Below are 25441 nucleotides of genomic sequence, written 5' to 3'. Positions count from 1 at the left end.
CTCCCACTGAGGAGGTGCCCAGGAAGAGATTGTGCAAGAGGAGGCACTTAGACTCCCCACAGGAGTCCTTGACATCTGACATGGACTTAGATGAGTCAGAAGGGCCCCCTCGATCCCCCTCTAAGGATATCTCCTTTGCAGAGATACTAGAGATCCTTAGTCAGAGGGGCGATTGGCAGTCCAAGACCCCTACTGAGGATGAGTCCGTGCTCTTGATGGCTTTCGGGTCTCAACCTTCCACTTCTTGGGTGTCTCCGCCTTATGACAAGCTCATGGAACTGATCTCTTGTAAGGCGTGGGAGTCACCAGAGGCCATGGAACCTGTCCCTCGTAGACCCAATAAATTCATATCTGCCCCAGTGGACAAGACATTTTTGACAAAAGGAGTGCCTGTTGATGCCATGGTGGTAGCTGCAGCCACCAAAAAGGAAGTATCTGAGACATCCTCTTTTATTCATCCCCCTAACAGAGATTCTAGGTTTATGGATAGATATGGGAAGCACATGTTTAGTTCAGCGACTTTTCCTCTGTGATCACTGAACTACTTAACCCACTTTACGAGACTACAAAGAGATCTCCTGAAAGAGCTAGGAGATACTCTCCAGGGTACGGTAGCTGCAGGAGTGGCCAACAAAGTCAACGCCCAACTCGCTACCCTAAACTCAGTAGTGAACTCATCCATGCGTCTCATATCATATGCAGCTGATGGTTCGAGTAGAGCCGCTAGTTCGGGCATTGCTCTTCGAAGACAAGCCTGGATGCATCTCTGTTCCTTTGTGGAAAACTTTAAGTCTTCTTTTATTAATACCACATTCGATGGCTCATCACTGTGTAGGCCCAAAGTAAAGGAAACTTTAACCATGTGTGAGCAGGAAGGCAAGACCTTGTTTGCCGTTGGGGTCCATTTTTCCACCCCCACTCGGCTCTACCCCAAGGGCCCTGGGGGGGGATGTGGTTCCGAAAAACTCAGGCAGCCTTTCAAGACACACGTGGAGAAACCCCCTCTAGGGGCAGAGGAGGGGGTTATAACAGAAGACGCCGCCCCCGTGGCAGAGGGGGTCTGCAGCAATAGGGTGACAGGGGTCAGTTCTCCGGTCAGTCCTACCAGCGCCCTTGAAAGGGGGCCCGACTGTTCGGCTCTGGAGGCAGTTGGGGGTCGCTTGTCTTTGTACCCAGAAGCCTGGCTAAATATAACATCGGATACTTGGGTACAAAGCATAATTTCCAGAGGATATTTCATACTGTTCTTCATCCCTCCCATTCCTATAAAGAAAATCCCAGATGTTCCACCCAATCTCAGAGAACAAGCAATCTTAGAGGTCCGCAGATTGCTAGAAAAAAAGAGTCATCCAACCAGTCCCAGCAGACCAAGTCGGATTCGGAACTTACTCAAGATTCTTTTTGGTACCAAAGAAAACAGGGGACTGGAGACCTATCTTGGACCTCAACAGACTCAACCAGTTCATAAAGAAAGAGAAGTTCCAAATGGTCATGCTTCAGTCCATTCTTCCCTTCTTAGAGAAAGGCGATTCAATGTGCTCCATAGATCTCAAGGACGCGTTCTATCACATAAAGATGAACAGATGCTCCAGAGATCATCTGCGCTTCCGGCTGGGAGCCAATCATTACCAGTTTCGAGCCCTGCCCTTTGGTCTCACTACAGCCCTCAGAGTGTTCACCAAATGCATGGCAGTGGTCACGGCTCACCTGAGGCGTCCAGGATTCCAGGTGTTTCCATACCTAGACAATTGGCTCCTCACCGCTACCACCAGGCATCAATTGACCCAGGCAACACAATACATTCTGACACTCTGCCATCAATTAGGCATTACAATCAACTTAAAAAAGTCTGCCTGATTGCCATCTCAGCATATCGTTTTTATAGGAGCAGAGTTAGATACCTCAACTACCACTCTACGTCTCCCTATCGAAAGAGTCTCAATTCTCCGCCAAAATGTCAGCTCACTGGTGTTGAAGAACAAAGCTACAGCAGCAGAGGTATTGAAAGTACTAGGTTTGATGACGGCAGCAATCCTGGCTATACCACTCGCAAGGATACATATGCGAATTCTTCAATGGCTTCTCTTCGCTCAGTGGTCTTACCAGAAACTACCAATGCACCACATGATTCTTATCATGGATTCTTGCAGGAGAGACCTTCGGTGGTGGTTGACATCTCTTCATGTCACAATCGGAAGACCCTTTGTTCCCCCCCCCCCCAGTAGCCACTGTGACCACGGAAGCTTCCCTGATAGGGTGGGGGGGCAGTTTCAGGGAAAGACTGTCCAAGGCACATGGACAGATCAAGAATCACATCTGCACATCAGTGTTTTAGAGTTGAGAGCGGTACTTCTGGCGTTGCAGTACTTTCAGGACTCTCTCCCTCTAGGGACTATTGCAGTTCAGACGAACAGCATGTCAGTAGTCTGGTACGTGAACAAGCAGGGCAGAACTAAGTCCTACCCCCTTTGTCGAGAAGCCCTCAGGGTATGGCAATGGGCTGTGTTGTCCCAGCATTTTCTGTTAGCAACGCACATCCTTGGGAAATCCAACGTGATAGCGGACAAGCTAAGCAGGGCAATATTACTCCCTCGCAGTGGTCTCTCAAACAACAGGTTGCGGAGTTGATTTTCTGCAAATGGGGCTAGCTGTGCTGCGACCTTTTTGCCAGCTACATCAATTCAAAATGCAGAAGCTACTTTGCTCTAATACCATCTCCCAGTCATCCTCTGAGAGACGCACTTTTACACGATTGGCCCCCGGGTCTCCTTTATGCATTTCCACCCTTCCCATTAATACCCAGATTTTTACAGAAAGCAAAATCGCTGGGAAGGACTGTTATACTCATAGCCCCCTACTGGCCTCGACAGATTTGGTTTCCATTTCTCCACCATCATCTGTTGGAAGATCCATGGATCCTGGACCCAGTTCCGGACCTTCTGACTCACCCGTCAGGGGATCTTCATCCTTCTCTACAGTCCCTCAAACTGACTGCTTGGCTAATCCACTTCCCCTAATTGCCAGGCTTCATTCAATTGTAGAAGATACAAGACAGATTCTTTTGTCTTCTCACAAGCCATCTACCAGGAAATTATATGGCAGTAAATGGAAAAGGTTCTCAATTTGGGCCAATGCGCAGAACATTGACCCCTTTCCGAGCTCCGCTATCTTCGATCATAGAATTTCTAACTAAGATTTTCAAGGAAGGGGCAGCAGCTGCTACAGTTCGAGTTCAGTTAGCTGCTTTCTCAAATTTTCACCTTGGTCTTGGTTGCTCAAATATTATGAGCCATAAATTATCTAAAACCTTCCTTAAAGGCGTTCTTCATATGAGACCTCCGATCAAAATTCCCTTTTCTCCCTGGGATTTAAACCTTATGCTGTCTCAAATTATTCTTCCCCCTTTTGAACCAGCATCTTCTTGTGATTTAAAATTTTTATCTTGGAAAACAATATTTCTTGTGGCCATTACGTCTGCCCGCAGAGTGTCAGAACATCAAGCATTATCTATCAGATCACCCTACATGATCTTCCATCCTGATAGAGTATCTCTCAGAACAAACCCCTCATTTTTATCTAAAGTCTGTTCTGAGTCAAATATCAATCAGGTCATTGAACTGCCAGTCCTTTTCCTCAACCACTCAAGCAAATTGGAATATATGCTGCACAAACTTGATTTTCACATACAGCTCAGATTTTATCTTGACAAAACTAAGGATATTAGGAAATCAGACCAACTTTTTGTATCCTTCTCAGAAGCAAGAAAAGGCAATCCAGTGGCTAAAACAACTTTATCTAAATGGTTATCTGATTGTATATCCTTTGTTTATGAGAATATGAGCATGCCTTTAACGCACAAATCAAAAGCTCATTCTACCGGAGCTGTCTCTACCTCTTCTGCCTTTCAAGCTAAATTGCCCCTTGACAATATTTGCACTGCAGCCACTTGGTCTAAGCCTCATACCTTTATCACGCATTACAGAGTAGATAGGGCTTCAAGGCACAGGTCTTCCTTTGGTTCTACGGTGCTGAAGAACATACTTCCATGAGCCACCCAAGGTTGAGGGTGCTAGAGATGCTACCCATCAGTGAGAATAAACAGCGAGATTTAACAACTTCACATAAAGAAGTTATGTACTTACCATAACGTTCCATGTGAGTTGTTTATCTCACCTTTATTCTCACTTCCCTCCCTCCTTCCCCCTCCTGGCTGACTGTTGACTTAGAGGCTAGTACCATCCTGGTTATTCAATATTTCTTCTTCCCCTTTGGGAAGTGTTCTGTGTATGTATATATAAGAGGGTATGTATATGTTGTATATATGTATATACTGTTATTCGCTGCAAACAAGATCTGAGGTAATTCCAGCAGTGCATTGTGGGATAAGGGGCTTGGTCTAGAGCTACTGGCAAACCTTGAGCTTGCTAACAGCCGTGTCGGAGCCGAGGATCGGCTCCCAACCCATCAGTGAGAATAAAGGTGGGATAAACAACTCACATGGAACGTTATGGTAAGTACATAACTTCTATTTAAAAATCACTAAATTCAGAAAAAAAGTCAAACTTGTAGCAAAATAAATAAATAATCCTGATAAAAGCCCCACAGGAAATATTAAATAAGGCCTCAAACCCAAGTCAGTTATATCAGACTGAATAAACCAAACGAAACAGCAGTTGGGCAAATCAACAACTAGTAAAACAGAAAAATGAATGCCCAGTACAAACTGCAGCAAAAAAAGAAATCAAAGACACTTCTGCACGTCTTTCATTATTTAAAAATAGTAAAACGCTTCCCTCCATATCATTATCAGTTGGACTTAATCAGAACTAAAAGACTTCTATGAAAAATCATCTAAATACACAAGTCTCAATCACTTGTTAAATTGAATCATCCAGTGAGAGACAAGTCAGTGTTTACCAAATAAATTCACAATTAAAAACACATATGTAAAAAGAAGTTATTTACTGTCTAATTAATCATTACAAAAATATTTATTTAAATAGTAATTAGTGTATTTATAACTGTCTAAAATGAATAAAAAAAGTAAAATGTGTGTAAAAATAAATACATGATGTGATTGAATGTATTAAAAAGTTTTTTTTTTCTGTCCTTGGTTTGAATGACATTTCCATCAGTAGCATCCTGAAATTTAGGGCTGCTAAATTATAAAGGTACTTACGTATTATCGCAACCATATTTTTTGCGATAATAATGGTTGCTTCCTGATGTTTACATCTAAATGTTAATGGTGTCACAGTGTCAGACAATGGGTTTCCTTGCACAAGGAAGGTTGTTTTGGGCAGGGTTATCATTAAAAAATGATAATGTTAATGTTGCTGTTTCGTATGCACTTTGCCGCCAGCATGTCATGTAGCTGGTAGTAAAGTACATACACACTTCAACTGTCAGGGCTGCTGTCTTACTGTCTGCAATTGCTAACCACTTTCCCCCATATAGAAAGGCACAGCCACAGGAATAATGGTTTTACTTCACTTTTTTTTTTTAACAATTTGTTAACATATGTTCAGGTCCAAATTAAAAACCTCCCGCATTCTACAAATGACAAGAAGAAGCGCTTCATCAGCCAGTAACATGTTTTCTTTACTGTTCTTACTATGTGTAATCAGGATCCCATAGTTGCCTATCAACATCATCAACCCTGACTTTTTACAAGCATTACTATCCCTGATTTTTCACATCGCAATGGTTATTGTGCATACAGTATGTTTACATTTTTTTAAAGAAAGTATTACTTTCCAAAAAAAAAACCCTGCCTGTGCGTGCGTTTTTCTTGTTCGTGACGGTTCACATTTTCCATTCATCAATAAGAGAGCATGGATGGCAATTCAAGCGTGTCTATAATGCACGGCTAACCGGAAGAGGAATTTGGAAAGTTTTGCAGTCCCTGAAGGTAGTCCACAGTTTTTTTACCAGCAATGAGGAGTCTGTCTGAACAACATTTTACAGTGTTTCATGCGCTCATCTGGATTCAATGATGCGAGATTCGCAACCGCGAAAATGTGGTTGCGATAATACGCAAGTACCATTATAAATTATAAATGAAAAATTGTTTACTATGTATTACATTTTTTATATTAGCTATTAATGTTTCTTTTGGTAGTACTTTGAAAGTTATTAGAATAGGATTACTCAACAACTTTTTAATGTATTTAATACAGTCAGTCACATTGTGTATTTATTTTTACGCACATTTTACTTGTTTTAGACAGTTGTAAATACAAAACTAATTACTATTTAAATATTTATTTAAATAGTTTTCGTAATTATTAATTAGGTAGAAAATAATTTCTTTTTGCATAGGTGTTTACACTGATTTGTCTCTCATTGGATGATTCAATTTAGCATGTGATTGAGACTTGTGTATTTAGTTGATTTTTCATAGAAGTGTTTTAGTTCTGATGAAGACAACTGATGATGATATGGACAAAAGCGCTTAACTACTTTTAAACAATAAAAGATGTGTGCATGGTTGTCTTCGATTTCTTTCTTTGATGCAGTTTGTACTGGGCATTCATTTTTCTGTTTTATATCAAACAGAATCTTAACATTCCTAATCACTTATGGCAAGATTCAGACTAATTCAGCTTGGTGGTGCAACATGTTCCTTGAATACACACCATATCAGACAACCTTCTTGAGAGTCTTCTTCTGTGGATATTGATCACCCTCCTGCCATACATATGCTTATATGCTTTTGTAGATAGATGTGCTGATAAGGTTGACAAGTTTTTCTTTTTCTATCCTATATTATTTATGTCTTTACATGTGTGCTGTACAGTTTAATTGAGGTCAAAATGGTGTAGCTTGATGCTAGACATGCCCTCCTAAATCTGGTATGTGACGTAGTATTTGCTGTCTGGAGAAAAATGTACCACAGAATGAGGAGATGGAAAATGTAGGAATATTTTCAAACAGATAGTCATCAGAACAGGAAATCTAAACCATTACCCAGTGTTCAAAGTTGTTCCTCAAATGAGTAAATTCCAGTTGTTTCCCATTGCAGAGGGGTTTTCTCAGTGATTAGCTGATACAGGGGCATCCCATATTTTCAGTGTTTGCCTATTGTTGAGAACTGTGAGATCATGTGTAAAAACAGGCATCTGTATACCTGAGAGAGCTACATAGTAATAGCAATGTGAAAGTATAATTAGGTTTCGTTTGTGGTTAAAATAAATCAAGTGTTTATTGTGAGAAAGAAATTGCATTAGAGTAATCGCAACTGTGAATGATTGCCTTATTGGAAGTAGTTGTTATCCCACCAGCTATGAATGAAAACCAAATGTGTATCAGAAAATTGTTTTTGTAACTTTTTGTTTGTCACGTGCCAGATTTCTTATTTTTCTCCTTCTCTTCTGTTGAAGGTGGACTGCCTCATCCTAGAGGCATGCTTGCAGAAAGTCTTCCAGGGTGGTTGAAGAAGTATGCTGAGAAAATTTCTTCATATGGAGTATTTGATGGGACAATAGCCAACCACGTGTTAGTGAATGAGTACAATCCTAGGGAAGGCATAATGGTAATGCTCCAGGGGGTTTATAGATAATTGTTTAGTATTGAGCAACAAAATATGTGATTATTTAACTGATTTATTTAATAAACTACTGTTTTTTGCTTATTTAAGCCTCATGAAGATGGGCCTCTCTATTTTCCGACTGTAACCACTATAAGCCTTGGATCCCACACCTTGCTAGACTTTTACCATCCAGTCAGGAGGGGAGACCAGGAAGAGGAGGTTTGTTTACTTTGTGACAACATTATACTTTGTTTTCGATTTTAATGTCTGTGTGGGTCAGCAGAACAGCTGAAGTTTTCTCCATACTAAGCTTCTTTTTAGCTCATTCATAAAAAGTATTGCCCATAGTAGCTCATAACACTGCATTCTTGCATCTTACTTTGTCCTTTAGTCTTCAAATGTTAGTCGAACTGCTACGGTAATGTGCTGTTTTTATACATACTTAATATCTATTGTTGCTGCTGTATGATGAGTCTGATGATTTACAGATTTGTTCATCTTTGAAATTAACTTTTCTTCTTATTGATTCTGTTGCAGTTTAATGTTCTTCATTGAAATGAGTTTCATAAAAAAAACTTTAGGAGCACTGTCAGATAAGTGGTGGTTTGTGGAGCCAGAATAGTTTGCTTTCTTTTCTCTAAATTGATAAAATGTTCATTTAGTCATTTCCTTTAGACAGTTTTTCAGTTTGCTGATCTATTGGAAATTAATCCATTTTCTAAGATTAAACTGTCATAAAAAATGTACAACCCAGTGGAAAATGTAGGAGTTTACATTGTCTGTCTATCATATCAATAACACCAGCATGGGGATAGTGTCAAAAGACTTGGCCAAGTCAAGATAATCAGCTTACACAGAGTGACCACTGTCCACATCCTCTGTAACCCTTTCAAAGAAGTTTACTAGTCACAGGAGACAAGGGCTGGCTCTTTACAAAACTGGACCGTATAAAGTGTAGATGAATTAAGTTGCCTATGTCTGCATAAATGAGTTGTTCTATGATACATTACATGGCTTTGCATATAAGGCTGGTGAGGCTGATGGGCCCATAATTAACTAGGTCTGTAGAGGGGCCACCCTTTTAAAGAGGTGTTATACTGGCTGTTTTCCAGACATCAAGGATATATCATGTAGACAGGCTACGTTTGAACAGTAGAGGCTTGGATAGTACATATTTGGCACTGATGCGAATGCAGCCTGGTATGTTGTCTAATCCCAGAGAAATATTAATTTTAACCTTTGGCAGGGATTCTAGAACTTTTTCCAAGGTGATTACTGAGGAAGCTAAATTTGCAGGGTTAGTGGGTGCAACAGTGTGCATAGGTAGGGTAATGTTAACCCTTAATTTTCCTGCTAATGTATTGTCTGTGTCCTTGGAATTGTAATGTGTGATATCATTATGGATCAGCTCAGTGCATTGTTAAACATAAGTCCCTAATTTACCGACATGACCAAAGAAAGATCTGTAGTTTGTAATCTGCTTTACATTTGCTAATAGTGCTCTTAATTTCTTTGCTGGCATGTGTTAGTGTGCCCTTGAGGTAGGGGGGATGGAAATTGTTTACAACTTTATGTTATTTTCCTTCTTTTGTTGTACAGGATATTAATATGAGAGTTCTACTAGAGAGTTTTATTCCTGAGTTTGCCATTATATTTAGGGTGGATGGGTACAGACTTTCTATGCAGCTCTTTAGATGCTGGGTGAAACTTGGACGTAGATGTGGCAGTCCTTTCAGTTGGGTCCATTTATCGGGGGTTGTTGGGAATTTTGTGCAGGTCTTCTAAAGGTGTAGTAGGTTTACATTAGGGAAATGCTTACAGTTGGTTTCATTTAGTGGTGGGATGGTATGAGTAACCCTGAGAGAAAAGGTAACTGATTTGTGGTCAGATTTAACCAGGAATTCAGAGATGTTTGGTAGGCTACAGACAGGGACTAAGTTGATGAAGACTAGATCAAGGATATTAGAGCCTCTATAATTTGCTCCAATATATTGATATTAAAAAATGTAGGAAATGCTGAGCATATACATTATAGAGGTGTAAGTGTGCCACTGGTACAGTGCTAGCGTTGTTACCTCACAGCAAGAGGTTCTCCTGTTCGATTCTCGGCTGGAGTGCCTTGTGTGTGGAGTCTGCATGTCCTCCCCATGGTCGAGTGGCCTCCGAAAGACATGCGTGAATGGGCGTGCCTTCACTGAAGGTTGGGTGTCGGACTGGCAACTCGGCACCATAAAAATCAACTGCCGAGCATTAGCGGACCGGAGTTCCACTGTGGCGACCCCTAACCAGGAAAAGCCAAAAAGACAAACAAGTAAGAAGGCATTTGGTTTGATATTTAACCCCACAATGGTATTAGTATAATGTCCATGATCTTTTAGGGGGCATTGATGGAGATCTGTACCTGGCAGTGAAATAATAGATTTCTTAACAACAATTTGGATCTTCAGGCACTCCATGATAGCATTGTGCATAATTAGAAGTGAGTTAATAGTGTTTCTGACAAATACAGATATTCCATCACAGTTACCAAAAGGTTTAAAGGCATGATAGGCACTAAACCCCAATACAGAGGGAGTGCTGTTATTACATTAAAACCATGTCTCATCAACTACACAAGAATGTGTTGAGGTTGCAGGAGGGCCTCACATTCTGGTATCTTTTTGTCAAGACTCCTAACATTCAGTAGTGCCATCATGATATTGTACGAATTTGAGTTTGACTTTGCTATGTAGGATATGTACAGTAGGGAGAGACTGCCTAAAAAAGGTACTATATGGGCAGCAAAAATTGCACAAAATGATGTAAGTCATCCCTGGTGAAACAGGAAGGCTTATCTACCCTCTCATCTCTGGCTGACACATAGTGGCTCTCCTAAGAGTGACACCAACTACTTAGTCAATTGTTAAAGCCAATTATCTTGTCTTGGTATGTAGGTATTATTCTTGGTGAAGGCAAGACGCTTCTTAAGACCAGTGTTTTTCCTGCTTGTAGTACATGTACATATACATAGGGAGCTCCATCATGTCTGTCTGCTTGTCCTTCTGGATGGAGCACCTCAGGTCATCTACCCCCACATGGACCACCACTAGGTTATGGACATTTGTCTGGCTTAAGAGACCCTTAGTGCCATTGCAACATCATGGATCTTGTCTCCAGACAAGCAGCTTACAGTCACGTCTTTTTGTCTAGTCAGGTGAGTGTGGAGTCTGTATGCCTCACTGTAGGGTAGCTAATGACTAAGAAATTTCCCTGTGCGACATCAGACTTACAGGACTAGTTTCCTGGTGAGTTTTGTATTATCTGTTTAGAGTTGCAGTTTGTGGGAGTGGAAGATTGAGTAGATGTTGTTTGGTGTGTTCAAGGCTGAGATCTTTTACAGTCTATTTTAGGGAATTTGGGCACATTTTTCTTTATAGCTACAGTATCAGTTGTAGGTTTAGTCTTATGTTGTGACTGATGTGATATTGCAGAGGTATGCTGCCTAGTGATAGTGGGCTGATGCAAGAGGTTTGCCTCCATGTTTCTTCTTAAATATTTACATCTCATTAGCAAAAAGCAGTGAGCAGTCAGTAAACATAAGACAATTGCTATGCTTCCCTAGCACATCAATATGACATCCAGACAATACCCCACTGGACTGCCAACAGTAGTGTGACGTCCCTTACTATCCTGGATCAGTAACTAAGGAGTTTCAATCCTCACTACTGACTCCAGTGTGAGACAGTCACTTAAACAGGAGTAAAATTTCACAATTTCCCCTAAGGAACATGCTGTATAACCTGGGACTGGATAGTGTACTTCTGTCCACTTCTAATGTGACTCCTTATTACATACCTCAGAACAGTGTGTCCCAGTTTAAGACCTCTGATACACTTACTCTTAAATAAATTAAATCTCACACATCCAAACACTTCTGGGAAAGCCTGACACAGATTAACAGCTGTGCCCCTTCCCCAAAAATAATATGGTAAAACGCTTCCACCAATTAGAGAGCCTTCATGCCCTTTTAAAGGGGTGTCCAGTTATGAAAATTAGATATTAAAACAAATGATAACAAATGACCTAAAGGAGTTGGGCTTTCTGAGTGGCCCCAGGAATTATCAAAGCAGGTACAAGCACTCTCAAATCACTAAAGAAAACACTAACTGACCAGCCACAAAGTAAGTTAATAAAAATATTTAATAATGAGCAAAATGATTAAACATATAAAACGGTAATTTCCAATAAACAAACAGAACGGAATCACTAGGAAAATAAAATCAATACTGTACGACAGAAATCCAGCATTTACAAACTCTTAACTGATTAGTTATAATTTTTCTATCTGACTAAAGAACACTGTCTCTGATCTTTCATTTAATTTCATATTTTGAAAATCAACCAACAACTGTTTTAATTTATTTATTTGCAGTTTGTTTTCCAGGATAGTCCATTGGGCTACAAGGAGCCCATTTTCAATGGAGACCTGGGGAGAAAAGCTCCAGAAAAATACAGGTACATAGTGTGGGGAAAAAAAGCATAAATCCATAGTATACATTTCAAATAAATGTTACATAAATAGTTCAGAAAAAGTACAAATCCATATCACACATTTCAAGTAATTGTTACCTAATACAGAAATAAAAAGATTTTCATTTGCAAAATTACATCAGGTCAGGTTAATTCAGTAAATAGTAATTTTTTTTTTTTTTGGCAGTTACAATGAGGTAACTTTTTAGTTATTGGTCGAATACATCACACTGGTTTAGGAGGCAGTGATAGGCAGCAAATAAGCTTGGAAAGTTAGGAAGAAAGTGTGGGCAGAATTAGGTTGGATGGGAGCAAGAGCATTTCCATTGTGAAGTAAGGTGCGAGTTCGGTAAGGTTTTAAACAAGGAGAGACTGCTGGTGGTGCGGATAAGAGAAGGGAGAGAGTTCCAGAGGCGTGCAGGAGAGAAGGACATCAGGTCATTTCTAGCTGGACGTTTTGGTTTATGCAATTTAATTAAGTTTTGGGAACTGGACCTTAGGAGTCTATCTGGCTTGTGCATTTCAAAGGTATTTGCTAGGGAGGGGCAAAGAGATGGGTTATGTATGAGTTTGTGTGCTTGGATAAGCTGGGTATATGTGAGGAAGTTTGGTAACTCCAACCAACTTAGTTGGTGAAGGGAATTACATCGGTGGGAAGAGGCTCTATGACCTGCTGCAAATTTGGATATTTTGTTATAACAAGATGGGAGTTTTATTTTGAGGGAAGATTTCAGGCTGGTTAAGATACATGCACCATATAAAAGGGATGGGATGATGTATGTATTAGCTAATGTAATCCTGGTGGTGGGAGAGATAAAACGACTGTGACGGTAAAGCATACCTAATTTTTATGATTTTTTTCTATATTTGCTGTAGATGCTTGTCAAATTTTAGTTGATCATCGATCATAATTCCTAGTAGTTTTGTGTCAGAGACTAGTTCTAGGGGGTATTATTTTTGCTGGTAATTACGAAGAATTGTTTGTCTAGGGAAGAGGTTTTGGAGGCATTGAATAGCATAAGTTTTGTTTTAGTTGCATTAAGGACTAGGTGGTTGTCTAGCATCCACTGTTCAATTGAAGAGAAGGCGGCTTGTGTCAGATTGTTGAGAGTTGTGATGGAAGGGGAGGAGCAGATTATAGTAGAATCAGCAGCAAATTGGATGAGACTGGAGTTAGGAATGGCTTGGAAGAAATCATTTATGAATATGTTGAATAATAGTGGCCTAGAATGGAACCTTGGGAGACACCTGTAGATGTGTTGAGAAAGGGAGAGGTAGCTTGTTTCCATTTAACTGCTTGTTGCCTGTTTGTGAGATAGCTTGAGAACCACTGGGTAGAGGAAGGGGATAGGTTACGTTTGGAGAGTTTGGTCAGAAGCAGGTTGTAGGAAATGGTGTCAAATGCCTTAGAGAGGTCAAGGAAGAGAGTGGATATGAAGAGGCCAGAGTCGCAGGCTTTGTTGACTGTTTCTAGGAAGGAGAGGAGGGCAGTGGAGGTACTATGACCTGGTCTAAAGCCATATTGTGTGGGGGTAAGAAGCTGATTATTGATGAGGTAAGGTAAGAGTTGTTGCTTTACCAGAAAGACTCATCCAGACTGTGCTACACTTTGCCGTGAAGGAAAAGTTAGTTTGCTTTCATTTTTTGTATTTTGTATTAAATTATTGCCTTTCTATATTTTGAATACTGTAGTTTGATTTCTTTACCTTGTGTTTTACTTGCATTCTGCTTTAACAGCATATTAAAACTTCAAAAGAGACCACAGCTCTCTCTCTTCTGAGTCAGGCAGAAATTAGAACTGATCAATTAAGGACGCATTCATAAGATAGAAGAGGTCACTTAAGGTTAATCATTTGTTAACTGAGGGGGTGGAGCTAGGAACTAAACCTTCTATTTAAGGGGTAAAATAAAACATTTCAGAGCTTTACCAGAAAGGCTCATCCAGACTCTGCTACACTTTGCTGTGAAGGAAAGGTTAGTTTGCTTTTATTTTTGTATTTTGTATTAATTTATTGCCTTTCTATATTTTGAATACTGTGGTTTGTTTTCTTTACCTTGTGTTTTACTTGCATTCTGCTTTAACAGCATATTAAAACTTCAAAAGAGACCACAGCTCTCTCTCTTCTGAGTCAGGCAGAAATTAGAACTGATAAATTAAGGACTCATTCATAAGATAGAAGAGGTCACTTAAGGTTAATCATTTAACTGAGGGGGTGGAGCTAGGAACTAAACCTTCTATTTAAGGGGTAAAATAAAACATTTCAGAGCTTTACCAGAAAGGCTCATCCAGACTCTGCTACACTTTGCTGTGAAGGAAAGGTTAGTTTGCTTTTATTTTTCGTATTTTGTATTAATTTATTGCCTTTCTATATTTTGAATACTGTGGTTTGTTTTCTTTACCTTGTGTTTTACTTGCATTCTGCTTTAACAGCATATTAAAACTTCAAAAGAGACCACAGCTCTCTCTCTTCTGAGTCAGGCAGAAATTAGAACTGATCAATTAAGGACTCATTCATAAGATAGAAGAGATCACTTAAGGTTAATCATTTGTTAACTGAGGGGGTGGAGCTAGGAACTAAACCTTCTATTTAAGGGGTAAAATAAAACATTTCAGAGCTTTACCAGAAAGGCTCATCCAGACTCTGCTACACATTGCTGTGAAGGAAAGGTTAGTTTGCTTTTATTTTTTATATTTTGTATTAATTTATTCTCTTTCTATATTTTGAATACTGTGGTTTGTTTTCTTTACCTTGTGTTTTACTTGCATTCTGCTTTAACAGCATATTAAAACTTCAAAAGAGACCACAGCTCTCTCTCTTCTGAGTCAGACAGAAATTAGAACTGATCAATTAAGGACTCATTCATAAGATAGAAGAGGTCACTTAAGGTTAATCATTTGTTAACTGAGGGGTGGAGCTAGGAACTAAACCTTCTATTTAAGGGGTAAAATAAAACATTTCAGAGCTTTACCAGAAAGGCTCATCCAGACTCTGCTACACTTTGCTGTGAAGGAAAGGTTAGTTTGCTTTTATTTTTTGTATTTTGTATTAATTTATTGCCTTTCTATATTTTGAATACTGTGGTTTGTTTTCTTTACCTTGTGTGTTACTTGCATTCTGCTTTAACAGCATATTAAAACTTCAAAAGAGACCACAGCTCTCTCTCTCTTCTGAGTCAGGCAGAAATTAGAACTGATCAATTAAGGACTCATTCATAACATAGAAGAGGTCACTTAAGGTTAATCATTTGTTAACTGAGGGGTTTGAGCTAGGAACTAAACCTTCTATTTAAGGGGTAAAATAAAACATTTCAGAGCTTTACCAGAAAGGCTCATCCAGACTCTGCTACACTTTGCTGTGAAGGAAAGGTTAGTTTGCTTTTATTTTTTGTATTTTGTATTAATTTATTGCCTTTCTATATTTTGACTACTGTGGTTTGTTTTCTTTACCTTGTGTTTTACTTGCATTCTGCTTTAACAGCATATTAAAACTTCAAAAGAGACCACAGCTCTCTCTCTTCTGAGTCAGGCAGAAATTAGAACTGATCAATTAAGGACGCATTCATAAGATAGAAGAGGTCACTTAAGGTTAATCATTTGTTAACTGAGGGGGTGGAGCTAGGAACTAAACCTTCTATTTATTGGGTAAAATAAAACATTTCAGAGCTTTACCAGAAAGGCTCATCCAGACTCTGCTACACTTTGCTGTGAAGGAAAGGTTAGTTTGCTTTTATTTTTTGTATTTTGTATTAATTTATTGCCTTTCTATATTTTGAATACTGTGGTTTGTTTTCTTTACCTTGTGTTTTACTTGCATTCTGCTTTAACAGCATATTAAAACTTCAAAAGAGACCACAGCTCTCTCTCTTCTGAGTCAGGCAGAAATTAGAACTGATAAATTAAGGACTCATTCATAAGGTAGAAGAGGTCACTTAAGGTTAATCATTTAACTGAGGGGGTGGAGCTAGGAACTAAACCTTCTATTTAAGGGGTAAAATAAAACATTTCAGAGCTTTACCAGAAAGGCTCATCCAGACTCTGCTACACTTTGCTGTGAAGGAAAGGTTAGTTTGCTTTTATTTTTCGTAATTTGTATTAATTTATTGCCTTTCTATATTTTGAATACTGTGGTTTGTTTTCTTTACCTTGTGTTTTACTTGCATTCTGCTTTAACAGCATATTAAAACTTCAAAAGAGACCACAGCTCTCTCTCTTCTGAGTCAGGAAGAAATTAGAACTGATCAATTAAGGACTCATTCATAAGATAGAAGAGGTCACTTAAGGTTAATCATGTGTTAACTGAGGGGGTGGAGCTAGGAACTAAACCTTCTATTTAAGGGGTAAAATAAAACATTTCAGAGCTTTACCAGAAAGGCTCATCCAGACTCTGCTACACATTGCTGTGAAGGAAAGGTTAGTTTGCTTTTATTTTTTATATTTTGTATTAATTTATTCTCTTTCTATATTTTGAATACTGTGGTTTGTTTTCTTTACCTTGTGTTTTACTTGCATTCTGCTTTAACAGCATATTAAAACTTCAAAAGAGACCACAGCTCTCTCTCTTCTGAGTCAGGCAGAAATTAGAACTGATCAATTAAGGACTCATTCATAAGATAGAAGAGGTCACTTAAGGTTAATCATTTGTTAACTGAGGGGTGGAGCTAGGAACTAAACCATCTATTTAAGGGGTAAAATAAAACATTTCAGAGCTTTACCAGAAAGGCTCATCCAGACTCTGCTACACTTTGCTGTGAAGGAAAGGTTAGTTTGCTTTTATTTTTCGTATTTTGTATTAATTTATTGCCTTTCTATATTTTGAATACTGTGGTTTGTTTTCTTTACCTTGTGTTTTACTTGCATCTGCTTTAACAGCATATTAAAACTTCAAAAGAGACCACAGCTCTCTCTCTTCTGAGTCAGGCAGAATTTTTTCCCCACCCTCCCACACAGTCACAGTTGTCTTGTTAAATACCACTGTCTTTCTAGTTGCCTGCCTCGTTGACCATATATCTCATTTCCTCTCTGGTTTCACTGGCTTGTGTGAGTAATCACAAAATCATCATTTTTTAAATCCCTCTCCTTCAACAATTTAAATTTATTGGCCATCCTACTGTATTCCATAGTACCAGAATACAAAAGTAACCACCCCTTTCAATCCATCTTGCTGTTTTAAAAATAGTAACTCTCCACTAAACCTTAACTTTTTAAACAGGTAAAACTTAAGTTACCTACTTTCACATCTAACTTCTCTAGTGCACACTGCAGTGTGCATTTTTTTTTCATCTTACCTTTAAGCATCCCTGTGACTAGCACTTTCTCTAATACCTGCTGGAAAGCACTAGGAAGCCTTAAACTGATACAAGCACTCAACTCTCCTTGTTAATAAGGAGAAATTAATAGTAGGCACTAAACAGCCTATAATTGCAAAGTACCTTGCTAAGGTAAGGGAAAACAGCTCCTGTACTTTACAAAAAAAAAAAAAAAGCACCAAACCAGGCATGTCCAAGGGTCAGCTTCCGGTGATTTCTCCTGTCCACCTGGCGAATCTGGGCATACTGGGGCAATGCAGCAATTACCTCATGTACACAGACAACCCTCTCCTCCTACCACCCAACACTACAACCTGTGAGAGATGCACTTTCATAGCCAAAATGGAAACAAAGCTCTCTCCACCCAAGATTGTGCTAGACAGTCAAGAGGAGAAGGTTAACACCCACACTACACCTCAAGCAACACATAGCCCTTCTAAACCCACACCACCAACACCCACACATAGCAACACTAAATCCACATATGCAGAGGCCCTTAACTGTAACCTGCCCAAGCAACAAGGACCTCTGAAGCTGAAACGCAAACAAACACCAATCACAACCAAAGTGTCACATAGTTCACAACACCAGTGTGGCACCCATCAACAGCCCCTAAGGCAAGACAATGTACCTAACACTTTAGTCATAGGTGACTCTATAGTCCGGTACACTGATGTCCCTCTCACTAGGTTGAACAAAGAGAAAATTACAGTCAGCTGCCTGTCGGGTGCCAGGATCCGCCACATAACGCATGTACTCAAGTCACTCCACAACAAGTACAAATATGACTCTGTCATTGTCCATGTTGGAGTGAATGACTTGAGACGTACCTCCCTGGACTACATGAAAAGAGACATGGAAGAGCTCTCGGATCATGTGGCCCAGGCAGGTATGACCCTAGCCCTGAGTAGCATCCTGCCTTCACCCAGAATGATACCACAATATAAGGACAAAATGATTGACTTCAACAATTGGCTAAGCTTCTGGTGTCATTTAAAGGGGATCCAGTATCTGTCTGCCTGGGACGACATGATTGACAGACCACGATGCTTTGCCAGAGATGGTCTGCACTTGTCGCCCCTGGGATTCAGGTTACTGGCTAATGCTCTTGCAACCCCTATAGTGCCTTTTTTAGGCAAAGTTCAAAGGACAAAACCACCACCGTAACAGGTACAAGCATGCAAAATCTGAAGCTAATGCTACTCAATCCTAGAAGTCTAAACCTCAAAATGCACTCTCTCGAGGCACTCCTAAAATGGAGAACATCGATATCTGTGCAGTGACTGAGACCTGGTTCAAGGCTCCAGAGAGCACCCCTGCAATACCAGGCTACAACTCTTACCACACTTTTCGGCCACCAAACTATGACCGAAACACTAAAGGTGGAGGAGTGTCAATATTCACCAAGGATATTCACACCACCAGGCTAGTTGCCCAACACAATGCGTCTGAAATTCTCCAGGTGCAACTAACACTAGGTAAGACTGCAATCCAAATTGTAGCTTGCTACAGATCCCCCACCATACCCCAAGATTCTCACTACACCTTTCTAAACATACTGGAAAATATTAAGATAGAACCAAACACCCTAATACTGGGTGATTTTAACTACCCTGCCATTAACTGGGAAAACTACTCCTGTACCAACACCCTTGCCCAACGGTTCTTGGAATTCATAAATTCCAACGCCCTGGATCAACTAATCCATAGTCCCACCAGGGGGTCCAATATTCTAGACCTGGTCATTACCAACATGGGAAATCAATGCTCCACACCTATGGTCACCCCCTCGTTAGTCAGGTCTGACCATAAGCTAATCACCCTTAACATCCAGATCCCACCCCCACTCCCCAGTAAGGGAACCTCCATAAAAAACTTCATACTACTCAAGTCAGAAGTGACAAACTTCATGACACCCATGTAGATGGGAACTGAAAGTTCAACTGCTGAATCCTACACTAAGGCACTGTACGAGCACATCCACTCATGCATGAATCGTGCCATCCCAAATAGAACCAAGGTGCTCTCATCCAAAAAAAGGAAGCCAATCTGATGGTCCCCTGCCATAAACAAACTTTACAACAAAAGGAAGAAACTGTTGCAGAAAAGAGGAAAATCCCTGGATGCAAAAAACTCCATTACAAGCCTCAGTAAGAAACTGAGATCCCTCATAAAATCCTCCAAAGCTAGTTATGAAAATAAAATTGCCAACGATTCCAAAGACAACCACAAGGCATTCTATAACTATGTCAAGAATCTAAATGGCAATGCTCAGATCTGCTCTGAACTAAAACAGAATGGCATTAAATATACTGATCCCAAGGATATTGCCAATATCCTGGCAGATCGATTCAGTGCCAACTTCACCCCCTCTCAACCCCTAAATGGACCATCTCAATACCAGATGATTGCCAAATTCTGGTAATAATGGCCACACAGATAAAAAACGCACTCTCCAAAGCTAAGAATACAGCATCCATGGGACCAGATGACATCCCGGGCTGTGTACTACATGAACTGCAAAATGAACTGGCACCTCACCTAAGTGTCATGTTTAATCATAGCCTCACCTCAGGATTCGTGCCCACTGAGTGGCGCACAGCTACAGTTATCCCACTCCACAAGGGGGGATCCACCTTGGATCCCGGTAACTACCGTCCCATCAGTCTGACAAGCCTTATCTGCAAGGCCATGGAGCATATTATCATGGAACTTATAAAGAAAGACATTGGCAACCTTCAAACACTGGACCCCACCCAGTTTGGGTTCGTGAATGGTCGATCTTGTCTCATGAACCTGATTGACTTCTTCGAATCAGTCTCTAGAGCCATAGACAAGGGTAAGGTGATCCACACAGTCTATCTACACCTTGCCAAGGCCTTTGACACCATCTCCCACTCTGGAATCATAGATAAACTTACTAAACTGGGCATTAATCCTTACGTCACCCAATGGGTTGCTAACTGGCTTACTGAAAGAACCCACACTGTAAAAGTAGCCGACTCCAAATCCAGCTCCAGACAAGTGACAAGTGGAGTACCTCAGGGTTCAGTCCTGGGACCGCTCTTGTTTGGCATCTACTTGTCTGAAGTACAGGCCAACACTAAGGCACTCTGGCTAGCAAAGTTCGCAGATGACTGCAAACTGGGAGCCATTATTGAATCCCCAAATGATGTGGATACTCTACAAAAGGGCCTTACAGAAACAGATGCTTGGTGCCAGAGCCATGGGCTCAAGCTCAATGCCAAGAAATGTATAGTTATCCCCTTTGGGAAAAAACATGTATCCGTGAATTACCATATAGGTGGCAGTACAGTAAACACCAAAAGTGTGATAAGAGACTTAGGGACACAGGTGGACAGTGGTCTCACCTTCGATAACCACATCGCCACAACAGTCAGGAAATCCTTCTATGTGGCACACCTCATCATTAAGGGCTTTTCATCCAGAAAAAAGGAGGTCATTGTCCCACTGTACTCATCCCTCATTAGACCCATTATAGAATACAATGCCCCGTTTGGTATGTACCTCTCAAGACATCTGCAACAACTGGAAAGGCCGCAGAAATACCTCACTAAAAGAATCACAGGCCTACAGCAGATGCCCTATGCTGATCGCCTTAAAAAACTCCAGCTATACTCTGTCGCATATCGTCTACTCAGAGGCGATCTCTGCTTAACATACAAGGCCATGTCAAACCCAGAGCTGTTGGACATGCTACACTTAAAGAAATCCCTATCACTCAGAGCCACATGTTCCAGGGATCTAAACCTTGTCATCACAATAAACAAAACATGCTGGAGGGATAGGTTCCTGACGCAGAGACTCCCCAGACTCAGGAATAGATTGTTCATACATGTCAAGCAGAGTGCCTCTCTGTCCCTCTTCAAAAGGAACCTTGATGATTGGATGGGAGAAAGGAAATTCACCCCGGGGATCATGTCAGTTGCCCTGCTAGACAGGGATCCAGGGAAGTAAATAGTGTGGGAAGAAATAGCCAGGGAATTGTTATGGCTAGGCTTGTATAGGCCCTAGGGCTGATAGCCTAGTACCAACCTATGAACCTATGGTGGACACACTTTTCAAGTAGCTTAGAAATATTGGATAGGATGGTGATAGGGCGAAAGTTTGGGATGTCATTATTATTTCCTCCTTTATGGAGAGGAGTAATAAAGGTCTTCTTCCAAAAGTTGGGGGACCTGGCATTCTAAGATTGACCGATTTATTAGTATGGCGACAAGGAGAGCAGTTGCTTCAGCAGCTACTTTTAGGAAGTAGGAGGGGATTTCGTCAGGGGCATTGGAGCCAGATTTTAATTTTTGGAGATTTTTTATGGTAGGTATGGATATGGGATTGATGGAGAAAGGGTGGAGTTGGGAGCTTGGGATGTCAGGGGAGGAAGGGGTGGGAGCAGGCTGAGGAGGAGCTGTGGAGTTATTGGTGAATGATAATGTTTGTTGATGGAGTCAATGAAAAAGGAGTTAAATTGGGTTGCTAAGTCCATGTCAGATGCATCTGGGTTTGGGCAAGGGTTTTCTGTTTTTCCAGGGTTAAGGAGAGCTGTAATTCCTTTCCAAAATAGTTTGGGATTGGTATTATGGTTAGTTTGGAGGGTAGTGAAGTATAATTTGCAGTCAGAGGCTATGAGTTTTTTTAGTTTATTGCGTAGTATTTTATATTCAGTAAGGGTAATAGAGGTTTTATATTTCTGGTATCGCGCCCGTTCTTTGTCGCGAAGTCGCATGGAAACCAAAGTGTTTTTAGTTAACCAGGGTGCAGGGTTACTTTTTTTGCGTTTAGTTTTTAGGGGGCAAGGGAGTTGAGTAGGTTTGTGAAAGTAGTGCTAAAGTAGGACAGAGCATTATCTAGGGGAAGGGTTTTTAAAGGGTTCCAGTTGGTGTTTTTTAGTACGTTTATGAAAGTTTCAGGATCAAAGTTTTTTAAGCAGCGAGAAGAAGTATAGGTGTGAGTTAGTTGCATAGAAGAAGGGAGACAGTGGGCAAAAGTGGGGAAATGGTCAGCTAGTGGGTCTAGGAGAATACCACTGTCTGAGATATAATGAGGATGGGTTACTAGAATCCAATCTATTGTACTTCCAGTAGTGGAGTTGTTTGAGGGTCTGGTAGTGGAATTGATTAGCTGTGTGAAGTTATATAGGTTAATGTTGAGTGAGTTAGTGGGAGATTGGATTGTGGCCCAATTTATGCCAACATAACTCAGGATTATTGTTTCGTGAGTGATGTTAGAAGAGACCCAGGAGAGAATGTCTTCAGGGTATGAGACATTATCACCAGGGGGGATATAGAGGGAGAGGATAAATCTGAGTTTATGCTTGTTTAGGTGGAGTAGGGCTGGTATCATTTCTGCCTTACCAAATTTGGAGAAGGATTTGGTATAGGGGGTGACTAGCAGGGATGCAGAGTATAAGAGTGCTACCCTACCTCCTTTTTTTGTGTTCTGTCATTTCTTAGAATGCGGTACTTAGGTGGTATTAGTTTGGAGTCTTTTATATGGGGCTTGAGCCAGGTTTCTGAGATAGAGAGAATGTCTGGTTGATTATGTAGAAGCTAGACATGAAGGTTTGAAATTTTGTTACAGAGGCTTTGAGTATTTAGGGCTGAGAATTGGAGGGATTTACTAGCTGCATAAGGGGGTGAGGTTGGGAGGTTAGGTCCAGAGTGGAAGAGGGGCCAGGGTTGGGGCGGATGTCACCAGAGAGGAGGATAGAGATAAGGTGGTGGGGGAGATACTTTCTTAGATAGGGGTACTTAGTGCACTTAATGAGTTTTGAGGCTATATGGCTAGTATAATTGGGAGTGGTGTTTATAGCTAGAACTCTATAGGGGAAGAGCATAGTGTTGTTGAGCGGGAAGAGACAAGGGGATATATGGGTAGAGTTATGTGTGTCATTAATGAAGGATAGGGTAGTGGTGTGTAATTGGGGAGAATGATTTATGTTATTTGGTTGGGTTAGATAGTTTAGATAAAATAAGGTTGTTACAAGTAATATTTGTATTAATGTGGATTGAGTTTTAAGGGACATGGTTATGATTTGAATTAAGGTGGAAAGAAGTTGCAATTTAGTTGTTTGGGTTTTGGGAGTTTATTTGAGGTTTAGGTTTGTCAGTATATCAGAAAAGTAATGGGTGGTGGTATAGTCTAAGGGGTTGAGTACTTTTAAGGGAGTGGACTATGGGAGAGGATTGATAGGGGTGAGGTGGGTAGTATGGAGTGCATGGTGGGAGTGGTTAGTTAAGTTTAAATGTGTAGGTAGTGGGGGTGGGTGAGATTTGGGGTAGGGTAGGGGAGCAGAGTGAGCCCGCAGGGCCAAAGGAGTGAGAAACAATCAGTAGCAGCACTGGCTAGTGCCTAAAAGGTAAGCATACAATTAATCTAAGCAGGTTGCAGAGAAATAAATTGCAGTGGGACACTACACCTTTCTGTGGAAGTGTGTTCTAGTGCAGACAGGGCTGACAAAGCCAGTAAGCACAAATGCCGAACCTGGAATGCAGCAGCAGAGGAATTTAATTTGCTTCGGGTGTAGTTGAATAAAGTCCCATCTACTGTATGTTTGCTAGGGGTTGGATTTCATGTGGAACACTGCCATCTGGTGGCCAAAATAGGGTGCTGCATGTATGAGCCTAATAATATGAATGAAAAAAAAAAAGTCCATGCAAGTATGCGAGCCAGATAAAAAGATTATATTACAGGAGTTGCAGTAAGTTGTTGGAATAGCACCTACACTTAGTTGTGCTTGGGCGAGGCAATTCTCAGTACCAGGAGGGATGCAGTCTAGCAGGATTCACAGGTTCACAGGTGAGTACTAGGCTAACTGCCCTTGTGGGCCATTTTAAGCCTAGCCAATTACTCCATGTAAGAATCGAACCTGCACCTTGTGTCTGTAAGGTACACACCTTAACCATTACACCAACCTCCCATCCCAAAAAAATCAGCCCTTGCAGGTTTTGAACCCAGTACCTTTTATACCATAGCAACAGCAATTTACCACTAAGCAATCTTAGGTACATTGAGGTACATTCAAGGAAGCAAGGTCCAGGTAGTTGGGAAACAGCAGTAGCAGAGTAGGGGAGTCTGATGAAAAGGACTGATTGTCCGAGCTACACTTAGTTGTGCTTGGGAGAGGGAATTCTCATTACCAGGAGGGAGGCAATCTAGCAGGATTCAAGGAAGCAAGGTCAAGGTAGTTGGGAAACAGCAGTAGCAGAATAGGGGAGTCTGATGAAAAGGATTGACTGTCCGAGTGGCTAGCAGCGATGCAGGGGACTGGGGATATGTCTGTTCTACAGGGATGGAAATTTAAAAATCTAAAGTTCCTTCCTGTCTTTCAGCCTCTGACAGTAACACATAGCAGCTGTCAACATTCCGATGACATAATCTGCAGATCAGCTGATTCTGAAACAGTTTGCGTTTAGAATCTTCTTCACAAATATGCACAGTTAGAAATGTAGAAGATTGTTCAAGTCTTTAAAACATTCTGTACAAACAGATTATACATCTTCAATTATTTACAATATCTTAACCAGTCATGCTGGCATATACTACACAGTTTAATCTGAAATTATGTACAAAACACTTCAGCCAGACATGCTAGAGCAAATGATAGTGGCTAATTTCTTCACATTCCCCCCCCCCCCCGCCATGACTTAAGCACAGTTTACAAGTGACCCTTGAAAAACAACGCTTCAGAAAAATGGGCCTGTTTGGGATTATCAACTCACTCCTCTCCTGGGCAATCCATTTGCATTGACATTATTAACCCCACTGTGGTGTTCTTATCCTTATGAAGAAACTTGGCTGAGTACAGTCCCCACCCCACAGTTTGATGCATTTACTTGCACACCAAATTCTTTACTTTAATCTGGGCTGAGTAACACAGGGGGTCCTCCCAGAATCTCTTTAAGTGCTTGGAATACCTGTTCACAATCTGCGGTCCACACTACCTTATCCAGTTTATTTTTCCTAGTTAGGTCAGTAAGGGATGCAGCCCTGCACCACAGCTGGGCACAAATTTTCCAGAGTACCCCACTGTCCATAAAAATGCTCTCAGTTACTTTTTAGCAACAGGAACTGGTC

At 40.7% G+C, this 25441-nt stretch overlaps 1 protein-coding gene across 1 annotated transcript in view; it reads left to right on the top strand.

The window, feature by feature from the left end:
• Positions 1 to 25441, top strand: part of ALKBH6 (alkB homolog 6) — a 501071-nt gene that overhangs the window by 368797 nt on the left and 106833 nt on the right. Inside the window, exons 5-6 of the mRNA XM_044090272.1 lie at positions 7383 to 7534; positions 7640 to 7750. Coding sequence (XP_043946207.1) covers positions 7383 to 7534; positions 7640 to 7750 — 263 coding nt within the window. The remainder of the gene's footprint in view (positions 1 to 7382; positions 7535 to 7639; positions 7751 to 25441) is intronic.

The sequence above is a fragment of the Protopterus annectens genome, chromosome 1.part0, assembly GCF_019279795.1.
Source record: "Protopterus annectens isolate FY-2018-M chromosome 1.part0, PAN1.0, whole genome shotgun sequence".
Lineage (NCBI taxonomy): Eukaryota > Metazoa > Chordata > Ceratodontiformes > Protopteridae > Protopterus > Protopterus annectens.
The sequence above is the reverse complement of the archived record's forward strand: the minus strand, read 5'-3'. Positions and strand labels throughout refer to the sequence as shown.